Source organism: Hemiscyllium ocellatum, chromosome 6, assembly GCF_020745735.1.
Source record: "Hemiscyllium ocellatum isolate sHemOce1 chromosome 6, sHemOce1.pat.X.cur, whole genome shotgun sequence".
Taxonomy (NCBI): Eukaryota; Metazoa; Chordata; class Chondrichthyes; order Orectolobiformes; family Hemiscylliidae; genus Hemiscyllium; species Hemiscyllium ocellatum.
The window spans coordinates 84572991-84587929 of NC_083406.1; the positions used below are offsets into that span (position 1 = coordinate 84572991).

The 14939-nt window shown below is 39.7% G+C and overlaps 1 protein-coding gene across 2 annotated transcripts in view; it reads right to left on the minus strand.

Annotated features, from left to right (window-relative positions):
• Positions 1–1041: 1041 nt before the first annotated feature.
• The window catches only part of LOC132816788 (mitochondrial intermediate peptidase-like), a 159914-nt gene continuing 146016 nt past the window's right edge, over positions 1042–14939 (minus strand). For both annotated transcript variants that reach the window (XM_060826736.1, XM_060826737.1), the window contains one exon: positions 1042–1259. In XM_060826736.1, coding sequence (XP_060682719.1) covers positions 1162–1259 — 98 coding nt within the window. In that variant the 3' untranslated portion in view covers positions 1042–1161. The remainder of the gene's footprint in view (positions 1260–14939) is intronic.

The window sequence follows — 14939 nt, forward strand, 5'->3', positions numbered from 1 at the left end:
CCTAACTGAAGGGAGAGATGGAATGCAACAGAGAAGTGCAGGAAGGGAAGAGCTAAGAAACTCAATACACAATCTTGAACTATCCAGAGAATCATAGGATTGAAATTAATGTCTTTGTTCAGGAGAAAACAGTATGACCAGCCTATGTGCTGTCCCAGTTTCTAACTTCCCACATAGACAGGGTGGCTAAGAAGGCATTTAACACGCTGAGAACTAGAGTGCATAGATTTAGGGTGAGAGGGGAAAGACATAAAAGAGACCTACAGGGCAAATGTTTCATGCAGAGGGTGATACATATATCAAATGAGCTGCCAGAGGAAGTGGTGGAGGCTAGTTCGATTGCATCTGGATGGGTATATGAATAGGAAGGGTTTGGATAGATATGGGCCAGGTGCTGACAGGTGGGACTAGATTGGGTTGGGGTATCTGGCCAGCATGGAAGTGTTGGATCGGAAGGTCTGTTTCCGTGCTGTACATCTCTATGATTCTATGAGATAACTCTTCAAAACTGTAATTGATTTACAGAGAAAAATGTTTCTAGAGTGTTTTAAACAATTTCACTGTTAGGGAGAAGTTAACAATGTGGAATGCCTAAGCTGTAATGTGGAGGAGAAGATTAGTTAGGGGCTAGTTTAGACTCAGAGATAGGTAAACCATGAATCAGAAGATCAGTTTGCTTCTCTTTTGATATAAATAGAAAACTGACCTTGAGACACAATTGTATTCATCTCAACAGAAATCCTTGGCATTTTTATGGATAATGTATGCTGTGCAAAGAGCCGACCCATATTTAAAAACATTACAGTAAGTAAAAAATATAATAGGAACGAAGCGATCCCAACTTCACTGATGTGAATAGACAAACCTAGTCTGTAAAAGGTAATACCACATCTCTGCATAGAATGCAAGTTTCTCCTGGTTCAACAAGTAAAACATAGAAACATTAAAAACACTCTTTGTCCTTTTACTTCAATAAAAATGAGAAAATATTTAAAAAGTAACATTGTACTTTAATGAAAATTACAAGTTAAATAGGTTCCAATCACTACAAAATATTAATGACATTGAAATTATGTCGATAAATCACAATATATACACACATACAGTATTATGTCCTGAATGTTGATGTAATTCAAATATTTTTGCAGACTTATGTATCAATTACTCAGAGTCTACCAAGTATGTTTCAAAGTTTAAATCCAGATCTGCCACTAAGGCATCAACAAAGTCATCCATTGTAGGTTTCTTCTGAAGCATATCTGCAAATAAAAGATTAAAATTACATTGTACCCAACATTGTTCACAATGCTTAGCTATTAAAATCTTTAATAAATTATTTCCTTCGCGGATCAACTTCAGTTGTATTCTGTTCTGTTTCTCAAGTGCACTTTCATCTCTGATCATTTTCTGTAAGCATTAAACTATTACCCCTTTTGGTGCATAGTTCTTTTGACATTATCAAGATCTAGTTTCATTGAAGAAAAGTGTGATTTTTAAAACTTGAAATTAGCAAAATAGTACCTTTTTATGATCTGCAAAAATTAAATTCTACTGATTGTCAAACTTTTGATAAAATCCATATTCCCATAGAGTTAAGTGACAAAAAAAATGCAGTGTACATTTTGTTCACTTTAAAGTGGGTGAGTATTTTGAATGGGAAGTATTATCCAGAGACTTATTGTAAAACAAACACTTCTCTAAACCCACGTTTTGTCTACAACACTTTTAAAAAGAGTATTAAGGAAGGTAGTGTAAACAAGCCTGTCCAACTATGCATCTACATTGCTTGCACTGCCAAAAGGTCAATATGGTTAGGTTACACTATCAGCTTAGTTTGCATTGAGTGAGCTATTAAACAGGAAATATCCATGACAGGTTTATCATACGCTAAGAAAGGACAAACAGCTCAATTTTGAACTATTCATTTTCCACTTAATATGAGACATAAGAGGAAACAATTAGAAAACATATCAAATACTTAATATCAGCAGGTAAGTTCATCATTGTTTCTCCGAAAATCTTTTATTACTGTTCTGGTATAGACTGATTCCTTTTCAAAAAAGTATCTCCATAATGTCAATGGAGAGAAAACCACAGGATAAGATTTCACTTTTTAAAGATTTATATGGTGACAAACCAACTGAAATCAACTAATCCCAACATTAATTAGCAAGAGAAGGAATTTTAAGTAAAAAAATCTTTCAATCTAAATAGTCGAAACAATTGTAGTCATAAGCACTTGTATTACTTTCCCAAAAAACATGGGACTGCATGCAAACTCAAGACTTTCTAACAAGTACACTAAATCAGCCTCTGTGCAGAGGGGAACATGGTAATATTCGAGCCTACTACGATTCTTCATCAGAACTGCTGAATTTTGATCTGATAAGTTGGTTGTGGGATTACCATAAGATCTTAAGATGTAGGCCACTCATACATTGGAGCAGAAGCAGGCCATTCGGCCCATCAAGTCTGCTCTGCCATTCAATTAGATCATGGTTGATCTGATAATCCTCAACACCACTTTCCTGCCTTTTCCCAATAATCCTTTAATCCCCTTAATTGATTAAAAATATCTATCGCTCTCTGTGCTGAATAATAAGGTTAAAGAAATTAGGTAAACACTTTTCCAGGCTGTACATTGAGATTTAAAACTGTCAGGAAGGTCACCAACAGTCAAACAGTGCTTTCCACGCATGTGGCAATTAGCTGAAAACCACAAATACCTTGCACATAATAGCATCAGGAAGGGAAAACCAGTTGTGAGTCATGGAGCATGCAACTCACCATATGGCTATAGGGCAGGCTTACACCCTACCTGAGCAGCCTGACAAGAGCTCAAAGCATAGTGACACTCTCCAGATGTCTTTTAAAAATGGCACCCTGAAGGTGAAGCCTTGGAAGATCCTACCTGACTGCCCATAACATGAAATCCACTAACTTATCATATTATGTCTGTCTAAAACATTTGTTCTGCACGCCTTTACATCTCATTTCTGCATTGCCCATTATTCATACAGACATTATTCAATGCTTACAGCAGGCACATTGGCATTCATGCATTATTCCTATTAAAAGTGTTGGACATTGGACCTATGTAGCATTTTAGAGACAAAAAGATCTTGCTTACAAACAAGAGACTGATTATAATGAACCAAGTGCAAATGCTGCCAGGCACTACTGCACATCTGTTTGCTTTTGCTTCTACAGGAGGTAAGATACTCAGCAAAATGAATATGAAATGCCATGTACAGATTGAATCCCTCAGGGGTTCTTCATTTTAATCATTCCAAGTATTGTGTGGCAACAGTCACTTTCACTAGATGATGATTTCAATCTCCTACCAAAATGATCACTTTCAAACACCAAGACAAGGGAAAATTATATATACCCATGGAGGGACTTAAATACAATATATTATAATGGTGTGAGTAGGTTATTACCCAATATAGCTGGGACTCTATTACGTATATGTTATAATGACATTTCTCTAAATGACTTCAGTGAAAGTCACATATGTGTAGTCGGAGGCAGCCTGATATAGGCAGCTATCCACAATATGTACAAATGGTGTGGACATGACTTAATAAGTAACATATATGTGCTTTTACTTTTCTGAAAGTCATATACAACCCAATTTCTGCTCGAGAAGTGGGACAAGAAAAACCTTATCAATTTTTAAATAAAGTTATGAAGTGTGGGTACATTGCTAAGCCCTAATTGAAAAGAATTAGGTTGGAGAAAAATGTAATGGGCAGATTCAAATCCTGCAAAGCTGGTGGGAACAGATGGCATTCTCACCCTAATATCCTACCAGTTAATGATAGATTCCAACACCACTGGATAGCTCCTTCACCAATGTTAGCTGGAAATGATAGCTGGCCAGAGGCAGGAGATGAAGTTTGGGCAAACCTGGTCATATATCTGCATGTTGCCAATGTCTCATGGCTGGAGGCAGATTCAGAGGTCTAAGCAGCACAGTCCTGGTTCCTTTAATTATCTTTAAATTTACTTCAATCTTCAATGATTTTGTTGGTTTCCCAACAACTTTAATTGACACTATGCTCAAGTGTCAGTTAAAATGCAGCCAGGATCCCATATATATCAAACACTAACTGAGGCCTCCGTCAGAATCCAGTGGGATCCTTGTTTGACACCAAAACCACAAGTCGACAGAAACAATGGAAAGTACTTCTGGTTAAATACTCTCCAACCTCTTTTACAATGATCAAGAAAAATCAACATTTTAAGTTTTGTTAAAATAAATTCTTACTTCCACAAAAATCCATTAGGCAGAGATTACAATATTGTAATTGCACAGATTAACGATGAAAATAATTCCAGACTACAATAGGTAGTCTCAGTCCTGACTTTTCATTAGAAATATCTTCGAAAAATACAGGTAAACTCACTACAATCTACATATTATAGGACTGCTTTCTCATTAGAGAGAGATGACTGGTAGTGGTTTACCCTCAGGTCACCGTACCTTAGGTGAGGCAACAGGTTTAGAAGGACAGTCCTTCAGAGTAATTGCAGCTGGTGTGGGACCTGAACCCACACTGTTGGAGTCACTTTCAATCGTAAACTAGCCAAACCGTAATATTGACATTTCATCAGGATGAAGGGCTTTTGCCTGAAACATCGATTTTCCTGCTCCTCGTATTTTGCCTGACCTGCTGTGCCTTTCCAGCACCATTCTAATCTTAACTCTAATCTCCAGCATCTGCAGTACCACCTCCACCAAACTGTAATATCGCTCTAGTCTTATCACACCACAGGGCTAGCCTCTCATTAGAGAAAGACTGGGGGGAGAGAGAGAGACAGAGAGAGAGAGAGAGAGAGAGAGACAGACAGACAGACATGACAGAGAGAGAGAGAGAGTGTGAGTGTGAGTGTGAGTGTGAGAGTGTGAGTGAGAGAGAGAGAGAGAGAGAGTCACAGATAGACAGAGAGAGAACTGATGGTGGTTTAATCCAAGGGTCAAGTGAGGGCCAAGGTCTTTCGTGATTACCTCAGCCAGTTAACCCACCCTCTTGGAGTCGTTCTGCATTATAAGCCAGCCATTCAGCCCACTGAGCTAAACTGACCTCACTTGAAGAAATATGATCAGGTGATTAAAAAAAATCAGTAGTAACTTGGCTCAAGTAACTAAACTTATTTTCAAAGAAACATGGTATTGGTCTTCAAAATAATGAAAAAGAATCAGTAAGATCACAATAAGGAAATATACTTAATTTGAACATTTACCACCCTCTGGATCACCAATTAACTAGTGGAGGATGCCATCGACAGTCCGATCATCCAGTTCTTGCTGAACAATTACCTGCTCACTGATGCTCAGTTTGAGTTCCACCAATGTCACTCCATTTCTGACCACATTGCAGTTTATCCACCATTTACAAGGGACAAGTGAGGAATGCAATAGAATACTCACCAATTACCTGGACGAGTCCAGCTCCAACAATACTCGAGCAGCTTAACACCATTCAGAACAAAGCAGCCTGTTGACAGGCACATTCACAAACATTCACTCCCTCCACCATAGATGATCAGTAGCAGCAGTGTGTACTATCTACAAGAAGCCATCTACTGCAGAAATTCACCAAGGCTCCATAGAGAACATCTTCCAAACCCAAACCCACTCCTATTTAGGAGGACAGGAGCAGCAGATTTATGAGAACGTATTGCCTACAAGTTATTTTGCAAGCTATTCACCATCCTGACTTCGAATTATATCATTCTTCTTCAGTGTCGTTGGCACAAAATCCTGGAATTCCTTGCTATGGCATTGTGGGTCTACTGACAGCAAATAGACTACAAGAGTTCAAGAAGGCAGCTCACTGCCACCTTTTCAATGGCATTTAGAGATGAACAATAAATACTGGCCCAATCAGTGACACCCATGTCTCATGAAAAATAAAAAACTGCAAAACTCCCAGCAAACCTGAAGACATATTTTGAATCACTATCACTTAAAAGTTGCTTGATATAACAAATTGTTGAGAACTAAGAGAATTGTTGAGAAACTGAGAAATCTTCGAGTAAAAAGTGAGGTCTGCAGATGCTGGAGATCACAGCTGAAAATGCAGGTCCTTGGACTCCTCCATCGGCAGAACATAACAACACGACGGCTGGAGGAGGAGCGCCTCATCTTCCGCCTGGGAACCCTCCAACCACAAGGAATGAACTCAGATTTCTCCAGTTTCCTCATTTCCCCTCCCCCCACCTTGTCTCAGTCGGTTCCCTCAACTCAGCACCGCCCTCCTAACCTGCAATCTTCTTCCTGACCTCTCCGCCCCCACCCCACTCCAGCCTATCACCCTCACCTTGACCTCCTTCCACCTATCACATCTCCATCGCCCCTCCCCAAGTCCCTCCTCCCTACCTTTTATCTTAGCCTGCCTGGCACACTCTCCTCATTCCTGATGAAGGGCTCTGGCCCGAAACGTCGAATTTCCTGTTCCTTGGATGCTGCCTGGCCTGCTGTGCTTTAACCAGCAACACATTTTTAGCTGAGAAACTGAGAAACCCTAAATGAATAGTTCAGTTCAAATAACCACCTCCCTTGGCAAATTACAGGTGGAATGAAGCAGGCAGACATAAAATGTTTTATCCATATTTCCGAGTCAGTCTATTATATTTAGACCTGTAAATCAAGCAAACCAGATTGAAAATTCCACAGCTGACTGCCTGATGTCTTCAATAAAAACTAAAAGAGCTGCAGATGTTGTAAATCAGAGACAAAAATAGAAACTACTGGAAAAGCTCAGCAGTTTTGACAGCACATGGAGAGAAATCAGAGTTAGCGTTTTGTGTCAAATGACCGTTCCTCAGAATTGCCTGATGTCTACCTTCAAGACCAATCAATATTGAAACTTTGATGATTATACAGGTTATTTTATACAGGCATGGCAGGGTGTTTTACAACATTATTGATGCTGCATAAATGCAAATTGTTGTTGTACAGTTACCAGTCACATCAACAAGGTTCAGCATAATTTTTTTTTAGACTTACAGTGTGGAAACAGGCCCTTCGGCCCAACAAGTCTACACCGACCCGCCGAAGCGCAACCCACCCATACCCCTACATCTACCTAACACTACGGGCAATTTAGCTTGACCAATTCACCTGACCCGCACATCTTTGTGACTGTGGGAGGAAACCGGAGCACCCGGAGGAAACCCACGCAGACACGGGGAGAACTTGCAAACTCCACACAGTCAGTCGCCTGAGTCGGGAATTGAACCCGGGTCTACAGGCGCTGTGAGGCAGCAGTGCTAACCACTGTGCCACCGTGCCGCCCTTATTAGATTTACAGTGTGGAAACAGGCCCTTTCCACACCGACCCGCCGAAGCGAAACCCACCCATACCCCTAAAATTTATGGAGGTTTATTCATTTCAGAGGTTAAACAATTGTTTAATCTGTAATGTCAATACTTTGAATAGTTACCATCATGCACTCAAAATTAATTTCATCCCTATTTTGGATGCATCTGAATGGAATCTTTCATTGCTCAATACAGAAAACCTAATGCCATTCCATGAAAATAAAGCTTTATAATGATGTGGTTTGTCAGTGGTCAACTTTTGAAGTGATTAGTTTGCATTTGTAGAACTTGCCAGCATCATAATATTGTGTTTCCTCTTCTCTAACCACAACTAATCGAGTACCTCAAACATAGCAGGAAAGCCTTTCAAGTTATAGGAGTTTGTTAGCAATTATGCTGCTCCAGAAGTGAAACAGTTTCCATAATATGTTATTTCAACCAGACACCGTGATTGTTCAAATGTTTCTTTTTTTTCCCAGTGAATTCTAAAGGCAGCTTTTGGAGTAACTGATCCAACATAGCAATTACATAAATTGGGACTTCTGTGGCTCATTTTGAATCACATCTTTATTAGATCAGAGTCTAGATTCTCATAGCAAGATAGACTCACCCTTGCCCGGAGCTACTGTGCAGCTAACTTTCTCCTCTTTGAAGCGCAGCACTCAACCCTATTAAATAGTGAACCATTTACATTTAAATTCACTATAGCTTCCAGTTTACCATTTATATGAAAAAAATCCAGATATTACAACTAATAGATGCACAGTAACTATGTTGGCTCTTCTAACATCAAAATGGATGCAAAGCATCTATTCAATACCAGTAATTGCACGTGGCACAGAAAGTAGCAGACAACTACCTTTGCATTAAGTCATAGTTCAGACAACGTAAATCAAAAAAAGATTCTTTTAAAATGAGTCTGTGATTGTGGGTGTAAAAATAAAACTGTTTCTGCAACCTTCAATTCAAATCTTTACCACTACTTTTGTGATCCTGATTAAAAATTTCTGAAGTGTCGTTAAAGAAGAAATTATCTTTCTGTGCCTGCCTAGCCAAACGCTGCAATTCCAAAGAGAAGATTGGATCAACCAAAAATGACCTAAACGTCACAAGAGTAACATTCATACGCAAGTATTATAGAACCTATTGCACCCGGGAAACTGAAGCTAGTGGTCAATCATAAACTAGGATATGGATCAGCAACCGCGTAAAAGGAAGAAAGAAGACAGTCATAAGGAGAACTCGGCCACCTGGGTTGTATGCAGTGAACTGGGGATCAAAGCTTAAAGCCCTCTTATATTTGCTTCACACAAATAAACCAGTTTGCAGTTAGAATGCTTTTGCAAGCTGGGAGAAATTGCAGACTCAGAGGAGGCAGCTAAAATCCTGTAAGAAGATTTTGATCAGACATGCATTTGAGATTTACAAATTATTAACAAGGTTCAAAACTTCTGGTCAGTACCGGAGGCAGAATCTGACACTGATCAGACAAAAATACTGCCCTTTACCGAGTTGGATTGAAAAGGCCCTGAATGTGAAACATGATGCAGAAGATTGCAGCAATCCGCAGCAAAAGCAGCAAAGGGAGTCACTGCAGAAGCCATGCCCCACGTTTACAGCACTAGGTGGCATATTCAATTAAATATTAAATGATCCCAATACTTTTCAATGTGTTAGTGTACGTGAATGGGCAAGTAAATGGATGCTAAGTGATGTAATGGAGGACGACCAGGTGATGCTGGAAGTGGGTTGGAGAAGGCGGAAGGAAATTGGTAGATAAAAGGGTATGGAATACATCAATGAAAATGATTGATGAGAGTATTCAGGAATGTTACTCTGGAGGCAGATAATAATTTTTTCCGTCTCAAATTTTCTAACTATCCAGGTAAGCATTTCAGACTATTTTATCCAGTAAGCGTAAAGTGAGAGGAGATACTGAAGAAACTGACATCTTTGAAATCAGCAGGAAAAGATAGATGGTATCTAAGGCTATTAAAGGGGGAATGAACAGATATTCCAAGGATCATTTTCCAATCTTCTCTAGATATAGGCAAGATACCAGAGGACTGGTAGCCCACAAACATGATTACCTGGTTTAAAAAGGTGAGCGGGATAGAGCAAACAATTACAGGCTGGTCAGTCAGACTTTGACAGTGGATAAATGAGTAGAATTAATTCTGAGTGCCAGGACAAACTGTTGCTTAGAAAGGCATTGATTAATCAGGAAGGATAGTGAACATGGGTTTGGTAATTAGAAATCATGCCCCACTATTCCTGGAAACAAAGGTTAAAAATGTTATCAAAGTACACAAAGACACTGATTTTGGGAAGGGAAGAAACTGAGGAAACTATTCCAATTGGACCAGTCTTCAGGATTCTTTTGTTCCCCAAGTTCTATAGTTCTCCGAGCTTGTCCTTCAGATTCTTTCAATTCTTCCCAGGAGGGCAGAATGACTAGCTCATAAATTATAGCCTTTGACTTAGTGGTTAAAAGCAATCACTGATGGGAGAAAACTACTGGCTTTCTTTAATTATACATATTTTTTAACTAATGAGAGATATGGACACTACCTCCCCTTATGGAGATCCAAAGATTTCTCACTGTATCGTTCATACCCATGAGCTGATCAGCCACCCAGAAACCAATCAGACAGCTGCTGACCTATGATATCCACAACTAGACATAATTCCATAAACCAATCAGCTACTTGTTGGCAATCAAATTTCTCACTATGTATACACACCCTGTTGGAGTGCTGTCTATTTACACTGCTTGCAAAGCAACAGAGTAAACCGGACTCACAATGAGTTTCAAAAACTTGCTCTTAAAAGTGTAGCAAATCATTTCTTAGTCCTTTGTTGTAAAATGGTCCTTTTTCAAATTCAGTCTTCAAACTTAAAAAAGTTTAAAAAGATGTAATTGTTACATGAAGGAAAATCATGCACGACTAATTTATTTGAAATAACAAGGAAGATTGATGAAGGTAGTGCAATGAGTATTGTCTACTTGGATTTTTGAAAGGCATTTGACAAGGTTCTAAACAGCAGACTGGTCAGAAAACTAAAAGCCTGTAGGAAACAGAGAATGTAGTTGGATCCAATAATGGCTGAGCAACCAGAAACAAAGGGATGACGCAATTTTTTGTGAATGAAAATTGGTTTCCAATGGTGTTGCACAGTGCTCAGTGTTCAGTTCCTTGCTTAATGTCTTTTATTAATGATTTGGACTTAAATGTGGGTTGTATGATTGGGAAATTTCCAGATGGCACAAAAATAATGGTGTAGTTAATACTGAAGAGGTCAGCTGTCAATGCCAGAATGCTATCAATGGCAAAAGAAATTCATTCTGGAGAAATGCAAGGTAATGTATATGGAAAGGACAAACAAAGCAAGGAAATACACAATAAATGGGAGGGTACTGAGATGGATACAAAAAGTGGGGATTCTTAGAGTGCACATCAATCAGTCCTTGAAAGAGACAGGGGAGGTAAATGATTTCCTTTATTGGACAAGATTTAAAATACAAAAGCAGGGATGTAATGGTAGAACTGTATAAAATGCTAGTTAGGCCACAGCTGGAATACGATATGTAGGTCTGGTCACTGAATTACAGGAAGGACATAATTAGTCTGGCAAGAGTACAGAGGAGATTTACAAGAATGTTGCCGAGCTTGAAAACTGCAACTATGAGGAATGACTGGATAAACTCCTTAGAACAGAAGAAACTGAAGAATGACTTCATTGAGGTATACAAAATGATGAGTGGATTGGATAGAGAGGACAGAAAAGATCTGTTTTGGTAGCAGGGAGATCAATTACCATGGATAGAGACTTAAGAATTGCAACATTAAAAAGACATTAAAAAAATCTGGATGGGTATATGAGTAGAAGGGATTTGGAGGGATATGGGCCAGATACTGGCAAGTGGGACTAGATTAGGTTGGGATATCTGGTCAACACGGACAAGTGTGACCGAAGGGTCTGTTTCCGTGCTGTGACTCTATGACTCTATAATAGGTAGAAAAGATTTCAGGAGATATAAAGAAAAGGGTTTCACCCAGCGTGTTTGGAATTGGCAACCTGATTTGGTGGATGGACATAGAATTCCTCAAAGTTCCAAACAAATGTGAGGTGATGCATTTTGGAAGGTCAAATACAGGTTGAAATTATACAGTGAATGGCAGAACACTTAGGAGAATTGATATGCAAAGGGTTATATGTGTGTGCAGGTGCACAGGTCACTGAAGGTGGCAGCACAGGTAGATAAGGTAGTGAAAAAAGGCCTAGGTCATGTTTGCCTTCATTGGAAGGGGCATTAAGTATAAGGATAAACTAGCTATGCTACAGCTTTATATAACTTTAGTTAGGTCACACTTGAAATGTTGCTTAGAGTTCTGGTCACCATACTACCAGAAGGAAGTGGATGCTTTGGAGGGGGTACAGGAAAAGTTTACCAGCATGTTGCCTGGTATGGGGATTTTAGCGATGAACAAAGATTGGATAGACTGGGCTTGTCACTGGAACGCGGGAGGTTGAGGGGTGACCTGATAGAAGTTTACAAATTTTGTGAATAGCACCGAGAAAGTGGAACATATGAGGCTTTTTTGCAGGGTCGCGGTGTCAATTACTAAGATACATAGTTTCAAGGTGTGGTGGTGGTGGTGAGGGTTAGGGGGGGAATAGTTAAAAGAGATGTGCAAGGCAAGTTTTTCACCCAAAAGGTGATGAATGCCTGGTACGCACTGCTAGAGGTGGTGATGGAAGCAGACACAATAGCAGCATTCAAGCAGCACCTGGATGAACACATGAATAGGAAGAGAGTAGGGGGATATGGATCCTGTAAATGAAGACAGTTTTAGTATGGAAGGACAAAATATGTCAGTCCAGGTTTGGAGGGCCAAAAGACGTGTTCCTGTGCTATATTGTCCTTTGTAAAAAAAACTGAAAGAATTTTGGATGCTGGAAATCAGAAACAAAAATAGAAATTGATGGAAAAGCTCAGCAGGTCTGGCAGCATCTATGGAGAGAAAGCAGAGTTAATATTTCAGATCCAGTGACTCTTCTTCAGTTCTGAATGCTAAAACCTGAAGGGTAATGGACTACCTGTATATGCTGGAAAATTGGGATGGAAGACTAGGTTTTCTTTAATCTCTGGCTGGGCTGAATGATCTCTTGTTGTGCTAGAACGTGCTGATGGTTCTATGATTTGTTCAACAAATTCTTTGGATGGTCCCGAGGAGCAGGGGAATGACAATCGGAAATTCAAACTTCCTTGACAACTCCCTCGAAATCAGTGTATAGTGAACTCTGCAGGGTCATCCCAAATGTTGGTTTACGATGTTACAATGATGAGATGTAATTTGTCAGCTAATGTGGCAATTTGGGGCAATGCTGAGGGAATTCTCCACTGTCAAAGGTTCTGCTTTTTTTTTGTACAGTATATTAAATCAAGGTCTGAATACTCGAGTGTTTGGATTGGACTTCAGAGATTTCACTAAAGACAAGTTTATCTAGATACGCTGACCATAGCTAACATTCCTCTTCTTAACATCATACTAACATTTTCAATAATCTAATTCCTGTTTGCAATTTTATGAATGCGAGATTCTTTAAAATGGCTTTTTAAAATGTTTTCATTTAAGATAAAACAGAGTCTTGGGCCATGTGAACTCCTAATAACTTTTGATTGACAATAGCCCATTTAGTGTATTCGCCATGGGGACAGGAGCCCAAATTAGACTCCATTGTAGCTAAAGAAAAAGGCAGCTAGTAGAATCACTTTTTCAGAGAACATAGAACATTACAGCACAGTACAGAACCGTCGACCCTCGATTTTGCGCCGACCTGTGGACCCAAGCTGAAGCTCATCTAACCTACATTATTCCATTCTCGTCCATATGTCTATCCAATGACCTTTTAAATGCCCTTAAAGTTGGCGAGTCTACTACTGTTGCAGCAGTGCGTTCCATGCCCCTACTACTCTGTGTAAAGAAACTACCTCTGACATCTGACAATATCTATCACCCCTCAATTTAAAGCTACGTCCCCTTGTACTAGCCATCACCATCCGAGGAAAGAGGCTCTCACCGTCCAGCCTATCTAACCCTCTGATTATCTTATGTGTCTCTATTAAGTCGCCTCTAAACCTTCTTCTCTCTAATGAAAACAGCCTCAAGTTCCTCAGCCTTTCCCCGTAAGACCTTCCCTCCATACTAGGTAACATCCCAGTAAATCTCCTCTGAACCCTTCCCATAGCTTTCACATGCTTCTTATAATGCGGGCACCAGAACTATATGCAATACTCCAGGTGCGGCCGCATCAGAGTTTTGTATAGCTGCAGCATGATCTCATGATTCCAAAACTCAATCCCTCTACCAATAAAAGCTAACACACCATATGTCTTCTTAACAACCCTTTCAACCTGGGTGGCAACTTTCAAGGATCTATGTACCTGGACACCGAGTACCCTGCTCATCTACACTACCAAGAATCCTACCATTAGCCCAATACTCAACATTCCTGTTACTCCTTCCAAAGTGAATAACCTCACACCTTTCCGAATTAAACTCCATTTGCCACCTCTCAGCTCAGCTCTGCAGTTTATCTATATCTCTCTATAACTTACAACATTTGTCACTATCCACAACTCTATTGACCTTACTGTCATCTGCAAATTTACTAACCCATCCTTCTATGCCCTCATTCAAGTCATTCATTTAAATGACAAACAGCAGTGTACCAAAACAGATCCTTGCAGTACCCTGAAGTAACTAAAGTCCAGGATAAATATTTCCCATCAACCACCACCCTCCATCTTCTCTCAGCTAGCCAATTTCTGATTCAAACCACTAAATCACCCTTAATCCCATGCCTCCGTACTTTGTGCAATAGCCTACTGTGGGGAACTTTATCAAACGCCTTACCGAAATCCATATATACCACATCAACCACTTTATCCTCTTCCACCTGTTTGGTCACGTTCTCAAAGAACTCAATAAAGTTTGTGAGGCATGACCTACCCTTCGCAAAACCGTGTTAACTATCCCAAATCCACTTATTCTTCTCTAGATAATACTAATCATATCTCTTATAACCCTTTCCAACACTTTACCCACAACCGAAGGAAGGCTCACAAGTCTATAATTTCCAGTGTTGTCTCTACTCCCCTTCTTGAACAAGGCAACAGCATTTGCAATCCTCCAGTCTTCTGGCACTATTCCTGTAGATAATGATGACATAAAAGATCAAAGCCAAAGGCTCGGCAATATTTTCCCTGGCTTCCCCAGAGAATCTTAGAAAAAATCCCATCTGGCCCGGAGACTTATCTATTTTTACACTTCCCAGAGTTGCTAACACATCCTCCGTATGCACGTCAATCCCATCTAGTCTAATAGCCTTTATCTTAGTATTCTTGTAGACATAGAACAAAACCAAAGAGTGAAAGTCTCATGCAAGGTTGAGGGGGCAAAACAGCAATGAGAAACTTTCTGGTAGAGAGCTTGTTCTCTTTTCAAAGAGACTAAATTTGTGGAAACTTAAGGACAGCCACAGATTTGTCTTGCCATGGCTAGGAGAAAGTGCTGCCAACTTGGGCCTTGCTGTTGCA